The sequence below is a fragment of the Cryptomeria japonica genome, chromosome 11 (genome assembly GCF_030272615.1).
Source record: "Cryptomeria japonica chromosome 11, Sugi_1.0, whole genome shotgun sequence".
Taxonomy (NCBI): Eukaryota; Viridiplantae; Streptophyta; class Pinopsida; order Cupressales; family Cupressaceae; genus Cryptomeria; species Cryptomeria japonica.
Window position 1 is genome coordinate 712,839,095 of NC_081415.1, and position 17,194 is coordinate 712,856,288.

Sequence of the window (17,194 nt, forward strand, 5' to 3'; positions counted from 1 at the left end):
AATGGTCTGTTATAGTCACCAAGAGCAAAATTAGATCAAACCACTTGCAGATTCGAATAGCCTCTGAACTAGCTTTCCAACAATACACAAAAGTTTAAAAATGAACGTTGTATGAGCAAGTTATGGTAAAAAAACAACTGCATGTCAAAATGGGCTAAGAGGCTTGAAAGGGTTTCTTTAAATAGGAACTTTTTGAAAATAACAAATTTTCAAAAATAAAAAATTTCGAAAATAGAAGATTTCCAAAAATATAAACTATTTGAAAATAGAAACTTTTCAAAAACAGAAAGTTATAAAAATAAGAAACTTTTCAAAAATGGAAAGTTTTTTTTGACACTTGTTTTGCTCCAAAAGTTGATAAAAATTGTCCACTTTTAGATCCATAAAAAAATTAATCTAGGACCCTGCAACGCTGTTGAGAAAAGATACCCTCAAAACTTTAGAAGAGGTTTGCTGAATTCATGTCTTGATACCATGTTGAATAGGAGCTATGATACCATGTTGAAATTTAATAACTTTGATACCATGTTGAAGTTTCAAAGCTCTAATACCATGTTGAAGAAAAGATTGAGCTTTGATGCTTTATTGAATTTTCCAGCACAAGCACGTGCAAGATCAAATGACAAACAAAATAACTTCCATAAATGAGAGCCACACAAATGAATGCTATATTACTCAATAGCGAAGAGTATCAAATGAATTACAATTATACAATGAGATGCTTATAAAGAAAGCACAAAGATGCCCTAATCTAAATTTACGAGAACTAACATGCAAGCATGAGGAGCTAAAAAGGGTCAAATCTAGCTAAACTAGATGCACAAGCTAAACCAGAAGCAAGAACTCCTAAGTGAGCTTAAGCAAAAAAACACAACTAGTTGTAAAAAACCAACTAATAGCTAAATGTGCTAACAAAATTAGTGTTCATCATGCCCTGATTTCTTGCAGTGTGCACAAGTAGGCTTCTCCTTCTTAGATGATTTCCCCTTAGCAGAGGATGTAGAATCTCTTTTTTGAGGAGATATCCTTTTGTAGCTTTGGCTTTGATTGCTTACGTTTCTTGTTGGATCCCTTCTCACGACTAGCTACTAAAGCATGTGACTTGGATAATTTGAGAATACCCATCGTGATCAACTTTTATTGTTCAAGAATCAACATCTTAGTGAATGAATCAAAGGATAGTGTAGTATAGGCACTACCCATTGTCAATTGATGAGTGTGAAAACAAAAAACAAAAGATGCATACTTTGAAAGAAGCTTTCCCAACAAGTTGAAGACCAATTGTGCATCCTTCTTTTCAATGCCATAGTCTTCAAGTTGTGCTCTTAGCTCATTTTCCCTACTGACATAGTCTTGGATTGTATCAAAATTCTTAGGACCCAAACATAGGAGATCACTTTCAAGTGTGTATCCTCTAATCTCATCAACTTGAGGATACAATTGAACAAGTTTACCCCAAGCTTCCTTAATTATCTTACACTTATCAATGTGAAAGATAAGATCAACTAATACATATTTTCTTAATGTTATAAGAGCCAATCCATTTTCAAATTAGCATTCGATAGTTTTGAAATGGTTCCATCAATGTAACGAGATGATTTTTTTTCATGAGCTTACTTCATGCATTTATTTTCCATGTTGCATAATTATGTGGAGGTAAAAGTCAAAATTTAGGAGAACCCATAATTAAAAATCAAAAGAGCACATGAAAGAGAAGAAGACACAAAAACACAACACGCCCAACACCCCATCCCCCCCTCCCCCCAATTTTTTTTGACACTTTATACTCAGTGCACAATGGCCACTTGCAAAAAAAGACAAAGTGGACTTTTGATTTTGGTGATTACAATTGCCACAATTAAGCTACATTAGTCTGAAATCAATATGCAATAGACCAAACTATGATCTATGCGTTACATTTGCCAAAAACAAGCCAAATATGGCCATGTGTTGAAAGTAATTTTTTTGATCATGGTGACTACAAATTGATAGCACTACTATAAAATACATAAAAAAACATGCACTTAGAAAAAAAACTGCACCTGCAAAGGAATTCATATGAGCCCGAACGATGCCCCAAAAGTTGCAAAAGTAGGGATTTTGCAATTTTTTGAAACATTCATGTATGAAAATAAAAAAAAATCCCACACTAATGTGAAGAGAACAAAATTATACCCTGAATAAAAACAATTGCTTAAAAAAAGGAGTTTAGAGGACTGATATATCATTGTTTGAAAATCACTTGCATAATTATGGTCAAGCCTAAATCGCCACCGCACCTCCAAACTTCAAATGGCTCTAGATTTGGCCTCTAGAGTCGGATTTGGACGAAACAAAAGGAGATTTTGACTTTCTCAAACCTCTTGAATCTATTGGTGGCCTTAGATCTGACCCAACAAGCTCCAATTTTGACTTGAAACAAATAGACAAATTCAAAACTCTAAAGTTTCTCAAAAAACTCTCCAATGACAAACCGATGACACTCTATCAACTCTGATACCATGTAAGATTTGGCCATGAAGGTATCCACTTAATATATAGAGGCCTAGTGGAAATCACAAGAATAAGAAAGAAAGAATGAGATGACAATAAACTGTATTTTCATCAATGATGTAATAGAATCAATCAATTAGATTGAAATTGTAGTGGATTGATATGAATATTACATAGGAGACCCCTTATTATATAACCAAGGTGAGAGTAAAGGAGCGCATTTAATACTATGACAAGTGTTACAATCTTATGAAATGATAACCAAAGCGAAAAGCTATCATCCCACCTAAAGTAGAAAAGTGATAGTGTAATAACACCATAAAAGGTGGATCACCCACCAAAGGTGGAAAAGTGCAACCTTGAAAGGTAGATATGATAGTATGATAAAATCACTAAAGGTAGAGCCACCAAATAAAATAGAAATAATAACATGATAATTCCACCTAAAATGAAGATTAACCTAGAAGCTCCTATGTGGTCCCTAAGTAAGATTAAGTGACATATAATTAGGACCTAGGTGAGAAAAAACCAAGGTATAACACCTTAATTACACCAACAAGGACTATCTGACAAATACATAGGTCTAGTGCATGTTTGCTCAAACTTGTCTGGGATGTCAAAATTGACCAAGTCTGAATGTTTAATAATCATTGTGGCAAGAGAACACTACAATCACAATGACACAATGACTATCAATTTTTTTGTGATGAGAAACAAGGGTATGGCCAAGGCTCCATAAAGCCCAAATTTACACAAGTTTAGCATAATAGAATACACTTAAAGCACTCTTTACAACCTAAAAGTAAAGTCTTATTGGAATTAAATAAAGCCCACACTTGTCACTTCATCAACTCAAATGTGTAACACCTCCAGGAGTGCTTTACATTATTGTCTTTGTGAGAGAAGGACAGGTACGGCTCCCCAGGACTAGAGGCATAACCCAATCAACCTCTTTCCAGCAACTGCAATTAGCTTATACAACCCAAAAATTTCTATCTCAACTCAAGAAAGTACAAATGATGAATAACTTTAAGGTATGATGTGCATCCCTTGCACCGAGATCACCACAAACACTCAATCAAAAAGTGGTGGGCTACTAAAATAAGGTGTCTTGTCGTAATTCAGGGACACCTACATATGTACATTCAGGGTGAGATACTTAAGTGTCTATTCAACTACTTCAGGGCCCATATGTCCCTCGCACAATTGCATGCTCGGTATGTAGTCGTAGGTTTAAACTCTGACTTTCACTTTTGCCCTTTTATATAGTGATATGAAGGAAATAACACTTTAGGTCATTCCCCTTGGAGTGATCACTTCTCTAGAGACATGCTCTCTAAAAAGAAATAATATATTATGATTTCTCTTACACCCAAGATCCACGAAGGCAAGAGATGATACTTTCACAATACCTTGGGTTCTAATCTAAACACAAAGCGTGCAAGCACACAAGACATGATAAACAAATGAAACTTTTTAAAGAACCAAATCCAAATGCGATCTATTATAAAAAGCACAAGCACAACTAACTACCCCTATAAAACCAAAAGTTAGTAGTTGCAAGAATAACCCCCTTTTCCATACTAGGTCCTGCAAGAAATGTATTAGTAGTTTAGGGGACAATTTACAACCAAAGAACAAGCTGCACCATTTTGTTAACACCAATAAGGGTTAGCTAAAGATCAAATCAAATCTAGAAATGCATAACTAGACAGAAACACATAAACAGACTGACAAAAATGCATCAATAGACTGACAAATACGCAACAACAAATCGAAAAATACACAATAAGATCTTGCAAATACGTAGCAAGAATAGACAAATAAATAGAAAGATCTCAGAGCCTGCTAAATATTGAACTTGCAAAAATGCATTAACCAACTAACAAATACATAGAAAGATCTCAGAGCCTGCTAAATATTGAACTTGCAAAAATGCATTAACCAACTGACAAATACTTAGAAAGATTTTACAAATACGCAACAAAAATAGACAAATATGCAGAAACAAAAAGATGTTGCAAAAAACAGAAAACAAAATCCGAAATGCTGAAAACTAAAATGCATGAATAGCTAACAATAACGCCAAAAGATGATGCAAAAACATGTCAAGACCCTACAAAATGCTGAAATGCAAAATCGTCATAGATTCAACCTGTAACTTTTGAATAGGCTTCAAAACTCCAAGAAAATTATTAGTATGAAGGGACAAGAGTCCAACCAGGTGTGTCAAAATGTTTAAGTTGAATTTGTGCCTATTTGTAAATCTTAACTAAGCCAACTACTAACTGTAGATCTACAAATGCATTCAACAAAACTCAATAGAGAATCTACAAATGCATGCAAACACATAAAATAAACAAAGTTATACCTTCACATGCAAGAGAGGCTTGTCTCCATTGTTCTCCTATCATCCACATGATCTTGTATTTGATTGTGTTGCTCAAATATTTGTGTTGCACTTGCACAAGAGCTTAGGGATGAATGGATGTGGTTGTAATGAGGTATGACTAAAAGTGTGTGATGATGTATTCTAAAATAATTTTGGCAGAGTATAGGTATGCTTAAGCTGTGTGTGATGGAGAATGAGAGGAGAAAGCTTCTTTTATAGAGATGATTCTAAAAATGGAGGGTCTAGATTAAGAGGTTAAATTATGAATGGCCATGATCACATAGATGAAAAATAATCAATAGGATTTGAGGGTAGGTAAAGATGAAGGGATGAGATTAAGATGTGAGTTGACTTTGGAGAAAGTACAAAGTGAATGAAGAGATGATTGACACTTGCTACATGCCTACAAATTTATATTAAGATCCATGTGAACAAGTTGGACGACTAGGATTACAGAGGAAAAAGGTAATATATTAATTTCACAAATAAAAAGTATCTATTTAATTAATAGAGGAAAGGGGCTAGATAACTAAAATAAAATATTTATTTATTTAGGAAGGAGGAGGGGATTAAATAAATTATAAATATATATATTTAAATGAGAAACCAAAGGCTTAGTGAATTAATTAAATAGATTAAAATATTTTTTTAATTAATAATAGAAGAGGCTAATGAATTAGTTAATTAAATAAACATATTTATTTAATTAATAGCAAAATAGTGAAAAAATAATTAAATAAATAATAATTTTATGTGCCTACAATTGTACTACAAATCCTTGCTATGTACAATGTACAAAACACCTACCATTGACATATAAAATACTTTTGATTTAAAATAATAAATAATCTTTTTATATCAATATTTCATATTTTTCCATGTCTTTTTGAAAATAGATCATATAATATAATATGATCTAAAACATTAATAAAAAACTATACATTATTTTCTATCAAAAATCTCTACAAATCATTACATGAATTGTAAATATTCACAATTCTAACACAAAATATTATTAATATTCTTAAAAAAATAAATCATAATCAAAATTGTTATTAACACATAATGAAAGTGCATATTAACTATGACTACTGGTCAAACTTCCAAACCACCCTTCCAAAACCATACACAAATTCATAATTGACACTAAAAACAACTTTAATAAAATAAAATATTATAAAAAATATTATTGAGAATATGATAATATAAAATATTGATTCATCTTCTCCTTCACTCTCCTTTCTTTCGAAGGGTTCTCTTCCCCATGAAGAAATTAGGGGACTTTCCAAGTAACTTTCTTTCTAGTCTTCTTTATCATTACAAAGACGTCCACCCCCATTAAGTTGCATGGAAGAATACAAACATTTCACCACATTATTTTATTAATATAAAATCACCATTTAACCTAATGTCATTAACAGAAAATCAATACCACACACATGGAAAACGATGGGGGAACCCATCATAATTCTGAACTGAAAAAAGAATTAAAACCCATTCGGTGGGGTGAAGTTATCTAGCATGCAGATCACCACATCATCGACGGAGCAGAGGCGTTCCTCAGACGTGGGGAAAGATGTGGGGCCCAGATGCCGTGCAAACTAAAATAGGCGGTAGGCAGGAAAAGCCCAACATATTTGATACGCCAAATGATTTATAATTAGATTTTTTCGATATTCCTATGTATGAGGGAGGGAGTTGAAAGAAAGAATATAAATAATAATAATAAATTGTATGACGTAGAGGGTTTCATTTAATGTAACCGTGGTTAGAAAGTTGGAGTTAAAAAAGACTAGGGGCTTGTAAACCCATGCATTTGATTTGCGTTTTTTTTTTCGGCCCCTTTTTTATCCTTTTTCCGATCACATTTTTCTCCTGCTTCGGGCATAAGAGAGGTTTTTGAAGAATTTTCAGCGCAAAAACAAAGCTAACAAAAGTAGTTCAATGTTTCCCGTGTAAATTAATCTCTATGAAAGACGAACTCACCGACTCCATTTTTAACTACGCTTGTTCCATATTTCAACCGCTCAAAATTCGCCCGCATTTTCATTTCCACATTCACTCTCCAAATCCTCCATATTCTTTTCGGGGAAACGAATTCCAAGTTTTTCAACCTATTTGCACAGATTTTCCCCGACGAATTCAGGTAATTCCTGTACTTGGTTTCATGTGGCATTTGGAAAGTGAGAAATCAGGGTATTGTTATGGTGGGAAATTCTGGTGAAAGCTACAGGTGTTATGTTTTTTTAGTTTTTGGGAAAAAAATATCGGTTTTTGTTTTTTTGGTTTGTAATGGTGTTTTTGGTAGGGTTTGCAGGGATCATTGTGTTGATCTGATCCTTTTGGGGGGTGTTGGAGAAGGAAGAGCAAAGAGGGTAAAATACATTGTCATATATGTCCCTTCAGCAATCAAAGGCGGAGAAGAACGATGCTGCCCCGGTAAGAAGGGCAGGTGGTGGAGGAAAATCAGGCGCTTCTGCTGCTGCTCATCCTCCCAAAGGAGGTGTTGGAGGGCCTTCCCCTCATAACGCCCCTAACACTAGGTACGCATGCATCTGACTGTATATTTTTTTCACTGAGTTTTTCAAACCCTAGACTAAAGGAAAAATTAGGGTTTAAATTTTTTTTAATTCAAATTTCTTCTCTTTATTTTTTTTTGGAATTCAGTGATAGTGTTTTTTGGTTCGTTTTGCAATTGGCTAAGTTGGTGAATGTTTGTTCGCTTCGTAGTGCTACTCGATTCCGGGAACCGGTTTAGTTGTTTGTCTGAATATATGTGCGTTTATGTGGGGTGTTTGATGTACGTATTATCTGGGAACCAGAGTTAGTGAGGGGTTTGAGCTTTCAGAAAATAAATCTGCAGAATTCGTTCCAATGATAGGTCACGAAGACAGGCTAGGAATGTTGATTTATGCAATTTCTATACTGAAGCTAATTCAGAACCCCCAAATCCCAATTGTTAAGTTTGTGGTACTGATGTGGAATTCCGTCCCCGTGCTATGATTTTTGTTTGTGAATTAGTGTTGAGAAATTTCTCTCCTGAACCCTATTGTGCAATTCTAAAACTGTTAAGATATACTGTTCATTTTAGGGTATTGGTTTGAAATACCATCAAGGAATCTTTACTATTTTTGTTTTGTGAACTAGTATCACACCTAATAGATTATTAAACAGCTGCTGATTTAGAAGAGTATTTAATCGAGTAAAAGGGAGTATTTACTCTGTCAAAATTTGCCTGCAAAAAGCACCCATTGTTTTTCTGGTTGTCTCTGCTATTGCGATTCTGTTAATGCAAAGTGCAAACCAGAACTTGATTCGAGGTCATCTTCATGGCAAATAGAAATGCCTTAACACTAGACCATGTTTTGCTCGAGATTACATCCTGCAATTTTTTGTGGTCCTTTTAAAGGAGTTTTATATGTAAATGTTATTTTGGGATTATGCATTTCTGCATTGATGGAGTCAAAGGGAATTCAAGGGTGAAATTTTTCTGTCGAACAGTTCCTTTAGAAATACTATATTTGGCACCCGTAGAACTACTTGTTATGGTACTAAAGGAAGATATCATGTTTCCAATTGTATGCCTCGTTCTTTGTATGTTCAATATAAAACATGTGCTTCCTGTTTCTCTCCTGTATTCAACTATATCTAATATTTAATGTTAAAATTGATTAGCTATCTGCAATCGTAAATCAGTTAGTTTTATATGAAATCTGATTAATTAGTGGGGCTATAGTTGAGGCTAGTTGAGTTTGGAGGATGAGTTACCTGTTTTCCACAAGGTTTGGAATAAAGGGCCTTCTGCTCATAGATGCTATCCACTTGTGTTTTCCAGTGGTAAGAGAGCTAATGGACCTGGTGGGCAGTCTAGAGGAAATCCCAATGCAGTGGGTTTACATACAAATGCTTATGCTGCCAAAGCTCAGAATGGTGGGATTGCACAAAGGCAACAAACGGGATCAACATCAGGTAGCAGTTCTAAAACATTACCTTTTCTTTTACATTATACATATGGGGAGACAAGCCTGATTAATTTTTGACTCTTGTTGTTGAACTCCTGCAGCAGCATCAGGAAGTCTCCCCATATCCACCACAAAACACCCTAGTGGTGTTGGTACTAAAAGCAATGGGATTCTTCCAAAACCTCACATATCTTCAAATTTAAAGGTTTCAGAGCAGACATCTTCATCATCTACTGCAGGTAACAAGGTCTAAGGATATCATTCAAAATTATGTGTTTGGTACGTGTAATTCTGTTTGCACGTGTCCTAAAGCTGCTACTACGTGAATGTAGTTAGTGTTTTACTATGAACATTGTATGCTCTGATGAATAATTATTGAACAACTGTCCTGATCAATTGTCGTTTTTGTGGAAATAGCTGTATTGGGAGAGAGTACCAGAGCTATGGCTCAACAGCCCTTATTTCAGTTTGGAAGCTTTAGTCCAACGAGTATACATGGATTCCAGGTTCCTGCACGGACAAGCTCCGCACCCCCAAATTTTGATGAACAGAAGCGTGACCAGGTTTGTAAGTTTGGTTTAGTTTTGGCTTGAATTTTTGTCTTCCATTTATTATTGTTTATTTTGTTTGCTGGAAGTTGTTAGATCCTGTAACTCACAAGAGTAAGTGGGCTATAATGCCTTACCCAGGCACGCTCTGGTCCACCCATTGATGTTTCTAAAACAAGCTCTCAACCTGGTACATCACAACTGGAGGTTTGACATTTTACCCCTGTTTCCACATCCTCACTTTAATTAACAATGTTTTATTTGAGATTTGTGTGCTACAAAAAATGCTTTGGATTTACTCTTTGTGTCTAACAGGGTCCAGTTGTTTCAAAGCAAGCTGCAAGTACCTTAGACACGAAAAGTGAAGGAAACAAAATTTTGCAAGGACCAAAGGCCGCCCCTCCCTTTGTACAGGCACAAGATGTTCCTGGAGGTCAGATTCCTTCCACTTTACCATTACGATCAAATTATCCACCAAGTGCCCAGCTTCAATCTCATGGTGCAACCTCAGGATCACGTGTAACTAGTTCTCACCTGCAATCTCATGGTGTGGCACCAGTGCCACGTGCTCCAAGTTCCCACTTGCAATCACAGGGTGCACCCACAGGACCACATGCACCAATTTCCCAAATGCAATCTCAAGGTGCGGCTGTGGAACCACATGCACCGAGTTATAAATATCAATCTCAAAGTGCCATCCCAGTTCCACGTGGACAAAGTTCCCAACTGCAACCACAGGGTGGAACCCATGGACTACATGCACTGAGCTCTCAATTGCAATCACAGGTTGCGACAACAGGCTTATATGCACCAAGTTCCCAATTGCAATCGCAGGGCGTTGCTCCAGGATCACGGTCACTGCAGCTTCCATTGCAGGTTCCTCAAGTCCAACCACAAGTCTTCAGTTCACAGGGGCTGACAGCAGGTGCCTTGCATTCACAAGGGATGTTGCATCATGGTTTAGGTTATCCACAAGCCATGCGGCATATTATTCCACAACAGACTCATGTACCATCTCAACAGTTTATCCATGGAAACCACCAGATAAATGCCCAGATACCCATTCAGGTAACTGGTTCAGTTGGAACCCATCTCCCCTCATATGTGCCAGCTACACAGGCAAATCAATATGTTCCCCACCGCACCAGTACTGTTAAGATCACTCATCCCAAGACCCATGAAGAAATAAAGATTGGGCCAAAGGCTGTAAAGTCTGATTCACATGCAGATGGTGGTATAGTTTCTGATGGCTCTCTTCCTGGGGGACTCGCTCAATATGGTACTCCTCATTCAGGTTCTGTTTCGATAAGTGGTCTGTCTCAAATGAATTTTTATCCGACAGCATCATCTGGATCCTATGCTCACCCTCCGACTTTTCATCAGCCTCCAAAGATTACAGCAGCAGTGAGGCCAAATATTGCACGCCCATCATCAACATCAAATTCACCACCTGTGAACCTTCATGGTGCAAATGTGGATACTTCAAAGCATCCCTCTCAAACCGGCGAAGCTAGTCTGGCTCTAGTGAAGGCTTCAGAAGGGAAGACGTTGACTTCAACAATATCAGTTTCCCAAAGCAGCCATAGTTCAAATTCTTTAGCAATTTCAGCTTCTGTGAGGGAAGACACAGGTAATCCAGCTGTAAGCAAATCTGATCTTGGGGTTAAGCGTTCCATAATGAACATGCCTGCCACAGCAACACACAACCATGCAGACGGTAATGTGTCAGCTAGTTCTGCTGTTTTCGCTAATGAAGAGCAGAAAAGTGAATCTGTAAAATCTGATGTTGGGGTTAAGCACAACTGCACAAACATGTCTGCAACAGCAACACACAACCTTTCAGATGGTAACGTGTCAAATAGTTCTGCTGTTTCTGCTGTTGAAGAGCAGAAAAGTGAATCTCTAAAACCAGTCGGAGTTTCCACAAAGGAACACTCAAAGAAGGCATCCAAACTGGAGAGCAAACCTAAAAGGCATCAACAACAGGCATCACTGTCTCGCACCTCTACAAATGCACAAGTTGAGTTAAAAGTAGAGGCTCTTGCAGAATCATCTGAGGTTTGTGGATCTGCAGATGCAAGTAAGTCTGGTTTGAGTCAGGTAAAACAGAAAAAGCAGCAACAACAACCGTTGCTTCGAAGTTCTTCAAATGCACGGATTGAGGTAAAAGGAGAAGTGGCCACAGAGTCATCAGAAGTGGGTTCATCTACCTCAAATGTTCCTTTAGTGACAGCTGCTTCCAAAACTGTTAAACCTGGGGATGGAGGTGCTTCTCCTGAGTTGGCAAGAAAGGCCATAGAAACAGTTCTACAATCTTCGTGCACAGAGCCTGGTGCAGTGGTCTTTCTGTCCAATTCGACAAGCATTCCTATAAAGACTGATAAAATATCGATGTCAAAGAGTGTGTCAGGGGACGTGTCTAATAATACAGAGTTTTCATCTTTAGAGATATCAGGACATTCGAGGGCCACAGATAAGGTGTTAAGCAATGACTTATCTTCAGGAGCCTTAGAATCAGTACAAGATTCAGATGCCAAGGATGAAATTGTTCCTGGTAATGTGACATCACATATGGAGATCCTGGATCAAAGAAGTGGAGAAAGAACAGAACTATCTGGATTAATGAACAAATCTGTTGCAAAGGAAGTTGGACAGCCAATGAAAGTTGGGGATGTAACTGTTTGTAATGATACTTTAATAACATCTAGCAACTCAACATCCAGGGAACCTATGCCAATATTAGATTCAAATATGAGAGATGTGAAGAGTCTTGAATCGGCAGTGACTTCTAATTTGGTAAGTTCCAGTAATTCTGTTCAATCTATAAACAGAGATAGCAAAGATACTGGAATTCTACCACATGATGCTTTCCCAGCCAAACAAGAAACAAATCTAATTTCTGATTCTGTGTTGTCTGAAAATTCATCTTCGGTCAACATAAATGAAAATCCAGATGATTTTGCTAATTCTGTTATTGTAAATGAGAAAGCTAGATTGCTTCAAGAGGAGGCTAAATTTAATAAAATGAAGCATGGTAACATGATATCTCAGCTGGCTGAGCTTGGAAATGGTACATTGGTTGATCATCAGAATATTAAAGACAAAAAGATGGAAGAATTAGTTGTGACTATGCAATCAACAAATTCAGATGAAGCACCTCAAATCGAACTGAGATCAGAAACTCCAGCAGTTGGCCCAGCAATTGCTGTGTCTGACATGGAAGAACAATCAGATTTGCTGTCTGATGATAAAATTGTTGACTCTGACCAATCTTGTTTGGATACATGCAAGAGCAGCCGTGATATTATTACTGGATCAGCTGAACCATCAACTGCCAATGTGAAGAAGCTGGATGTGCAAGACAAGGCTCAAGTGCTCGTTTCTAATAGCAGTAACCATGAAGAAATGGCTGCCTCTCCTTGGGAACCATCTGTGCCTCTTGAAAGTGAACCATCTTTGCCTCTTGAAAGCGACATTAAGTTGGATTCATTGGGTAGAGTGACAGAAAAAGAAAGAAAAAGTTCTTTGAATGCTTTTTCAAGCAATAAAATTACAAACACTGGTGATGTACCCAAGGCAGTTGGCGGTAAGAAGAAGAAAAAGCTTAAGGATTGTCTTAGTAAAGCAGATGCAGCTGATCCCACTGGTGATTTATATAATGCATATAAGGCTCCAGAGAAGCAAGAAGATGTATACTCAGTAGAACCATGTAAAGAAGACTATACTGATGTGGAAGAGAAGCCTTCCTCGAAAGAGACTGAGAAGCATGTTGCAAATGAAGTGGATGACTGGGAAGATGCAGCTGAACTTTCAACAGACGTGAAGCAAGTAGTTCCACCAGTTACTTCAGGAGGCAGAAAGTACTCAAGAGACTTTTTGTTGACACTCAAGGAACATTTTAAGGATCTTCCATTAGAGTTTGAAAATAAATGTCAGGAGTTTGTGGATATTCTGATAAATCGTCAATTAATTTCTAGTCTCTATTCAGAGGGTGAACCATTATCAAGCATGGGAAGAGTTCAAGAGTATCCTCGGATTGATCGACGTGGGAACAATATTCCCAGTATGGATGAAGATAGATGGTTCAAGCCAATGGATGCTGGTGGTCGTGATCCGCGAATGGAGATGGGCCTTGGTGGCCCTGGAGGATTTCGACCCGGTCAGGGTTACAACACTGGTTTTGTAAAGAACATGCGTGGTGCAGCACCTGGTGTTGGCCCCAGTGGGCAATTTGTCCAAGCATCATTTGCTCAAAGTGGACTAATGAGAAATAATGCTGCTGATGTTGATAGATGGCGGACATCTGGTATGCAGAAGGGGTTGATTCCTCCTCCCGTAATTCATAAAACAGATAATCGCTATGAAGTGGGCAAGGTTTCTGATGATGAAGAGTTGAAACAAAGAAAGATAAAGTCCATTCTTAATAAACTGACACCCCAAAATTTTGAGACTCTCTTTTTGCGGGTCCAAGAAGTGAATATTGATTCTGGAGTTTGTCTTACAGGTGTAATATCTCAAATATTTGACAAAGCATTGATGGAACCAACATTTTGTGAAATGTATGCAAAATTTTGTGTTCAGCTTGCTGCTGGATTGCCTGAGTTTTATGAAGATAATGAGAGGGTTATGTTTAGGCGAGTTCTATTAAATAAGTGTCAGGAAGAATTTGAAAGGGATGAAAGAGAACAGGCAGAAGCTGATATGGCTGAAGATGGTGAAATAAAGCTTTCAAAAGAAGAACGGGAGGGGAAGAGGTCTGCACAGCGAAGGCGGATGCTAGGAAATATACGGTTTATTGGTGAACTGTATAAAGAGAGTATGTTGACTGAAAGAATAATGCATGAATGCATAAAAAAATTACTTGGTGAATATCAGAAGCCAGATGAGGAAAATGTTGAATCTTTATGTAAGTTGATGAGTACAATTGGGCAAATGATTGACCATCCAAAAGCAAGAGAGCATATTGATGCTTACTTTGAGAGAATATCAAAAATGGCAAATAACCAAGCACTGCCTACACGACTGAGGTTTATGTTGAAGGATGTGATTGATCTGCGAAAGAATGGGTGGCAACAAAGGAGGAAAGTTGATGGGCCAAAGAAAATTGAGGAAGTGCACAGGGATGCTGCTCAAGAACGACAACAAGCACTGGGAGGTCGATTAAATCGAGCTCCAAGCATGGGACATTCTGGACGAAGAATTTCCACACCACCTGATCATGGTTCACGAGGCCCTCAGATGTCTGCTTTTATGCCAGGCACACCGATGGGTCCAGCTGCACATATGAGTGGGATGAGAGGCACACAGGCACAGACTGGAATGCGTAACTACATTGCTCAAGATGCTCGAATTTCAGACAGAATGACTGGTGACAGGCCTTCGCCTTTACAATATAGACCCTCTGATGATGGGCAGCTAACTCTTGGTCCTCAAGGAGGCCTTGGCAGGGGAATATCTGGCAGGGGACAACCGATGCAAACCAATAGAAGTTCCCTAGTAGATGGTCCACTAGTCACACCAGGGAGTAATAGGCGAGGAAGCCTGGTTCCAATGGCAGGTTATAATTCGTCATATGGTACAAGAGATGATATTCCAATTAGGACTTCTGCTGGAGAAAAGTCATCCTTTCCAAGGTCAGGTATCTCAGAAAGAAATGCTTTGGGTAATGAAAGAAGAGATTATAGGGGTTCATATTCTTCTTATGACAGAGGCGGCAAGGCTGCGAGCCAGGAATACCAACAAGAATTCTCTCATGGAAGGGAATTCAGTGAAGAACAACTTAAAAGAAAATCTGATATGGCAATAAAGGAATATTACAGGTTTGTTGTATGAGAGTTTGTGTACAAGTTATTGTGTTTTCTATAGATGTTAACATGTTTCTCTGACATTTTTTCATTTCTTTGTGGGTAATGTACAGTATTAGAGACATGAAGGAGGCAGCTTTGTGTGTGTCTGATCTTAAATCACCATGGTATAATCCAACTTTAGTGTCACTTTGGATAATGGATTCTTTTGATAGGAAAGACGTGGAAAGGGATCTCCTCGGGAATCTATTTATACATCTATGCAAAACTGAGCCATCTTTGCTAAGTCAAGAGCAACTCATCAAAGGGTGGGTGTGACATTTGTATATATTTGTAGACTTTATATCTATGAGCTTGTATTTACTAATTGCTATACCCCAATATGTTGCATGTTATTATGACTGACACAACACATTGGTTTTGTAGCTTGGAGAAGGTTATAGCATCCTTGGAGGATTCGGTTGTTGATGCACCAAAGGCCCCTGAGTTCCTTGGTATGATTCTTGGAAAGTTGGTTGTTGCAAATTTATTGTCTATCCGTGATATAGCAGTACCACTTGAGGAGGGAGGAATAGAGCCAGGGAGTCTATTAGATATGGGTCTTGCAGCAGATGTGCTTGCTACTATTCTTGATGTTCTAAAGAGAGAGAAGGGAGAAAATGTATTGTTGGATTTATACAGGTCATCAGGATTGCAACTAGAAAAATTCATTCCTCTTGGTGAAAAACCAGGCAAATTTGAGTCACTTCTCGAGAAGAAAAATATTCAATGTTTGTCGACCATCATCAATAGACATCTGTAATTACAAAAAATTTCAAGATGGCCTAATTACAATTTTGCCTGTTCAATCTTTTATTGTTTATCTGCCCTTACGAAGTTTGGTAGGTGAATTGTTGGGCAGTGTTAGCTTTGTTCTGACTAATTGTGCATAGAATCTACCTTTTCTGAATATTGTTGGCTTTATCTCATTAATTTTGATGGATTACAACATTCTCCATCTCCAGCTAAGGCATTGTACTACGGCATTATCCTACTGAAATTTATGAGCTAAGCAGCAGTTTATGAAAAATAGGATGTTACACAGATTGATGACCCTGTACCATGACGAGTTTTATGTGCTTTGTCTGCCTTCTCGGCATTTTAAGAGATTGGTACCATCTGTTTGTGTCCCTAACAAACAGTTTTTATGGATTTGTTTTGGCCCTTCGGGTTTTATGTCATGTGAACTTAGGACTTGAGCTTAGTACTGAACGGTATCGGTAGCATTGACCTGCACAGTTATGCCTAAATCTACGCTCCATATTGTAAATTAAGACCAATGGTCGATGTCTTGTGTTGTATTTACTGCATTGCTAATTTTATCTTGCTCTTTTCTAGTGGAGGATAAAAGATGTCTCAAACATGTAATGTACAGAACATTTGGATTGCATTTGTATAGCTATGTATATTTCTGTGGGCATGTGACCTCGATAGTGTTAGAACATTGATGATGAATTTGTAAATTTTTGTTATGTTCTCCTTGTGTTTAAGAAGTAAATAGGTTGACCATATATATATGCGGTCCTGATAATTGAAACATAATCTCTCTGTTTCATATGTTTAGCCTAAAATTCAAGCAGTTCAGTTGGGTTATTAACCCCGATAAAGTGTAGATTGGGTGTCCTCTTCAACCTATCGAAATAAATTTAACTTTGTATTTTCTATCCTACACTATATCTCTTTCATACATTGCACTAAATTGAATGGTGCCATCATAATAATATGTAGGTTGTGCCTATACTCGACATTTCTTGAACATGGAGCAATTCCATTTATGCTATTATTGAAAATGCTGAAGATTAGACAATTTATCTGCATCTGGTGATTGTAAACGCTCGATCTTAACAGACTTTGTATGTTCAAAGTGTATCATGGCTGAGATTTGAATAAATAATATATGCAGTATATAAGATGGGGCCCTAGCCCGTTCTTGAAACCTCGAACCCATTTATTTTA

General features: G+C 37.4%; 1 protein-coding gene across 3 annotated transcripts; it reads left to right on the forward strand.

Moving 5' to 3' along the window:
• Positions 1-6,725: 6,725 nt before the first annotated feature.
• LOC131061322 (eukaryotic translation initiation factor 4G) lies at positions 6,726-16,047 on the forward strand. Of its 3 annotated transcripts, none has more exons than XM_057994954.2 (9): positions 6,726-7,031; positions 7,194-7,428; positions 8,721-8,854; positions 8,949-9,086; positions 9,265-9,410; positions 9,537-9,602; positions 9,711-15,214; positions 15,313-15,507; positions 15,626-16,047. In XM_057994954.2, the coding sequence occupies exons 2-9, from the start codon at positions 7,280-7,282 to the stop codon at positions 15,999-16,001; spliced, it is 6,708 nt and encodes a 2,235-aa protein (XP_057850937.2). In that variant the 5' UTR covers positions 6,726-7,031; positions 7,194-7,279; the 3' UTR covers positions 16,002-16,047. The 3 variants fall into 3 exon arrangements, with proteins under 3 accessions (XP_057850937.2, XP_057850938.2, XP_057850936.2); XM_057994955.2 differs by having other exon boundaries at positions 7,203-7,428; positions 8,952-9,086; XM_057994953.2 differs by having other exon boundaries at positions 6,727-7,031; positions 7,203-7,428.
• Positions 16,048-17,194: the final 1,147 nt, after the last annotated feature.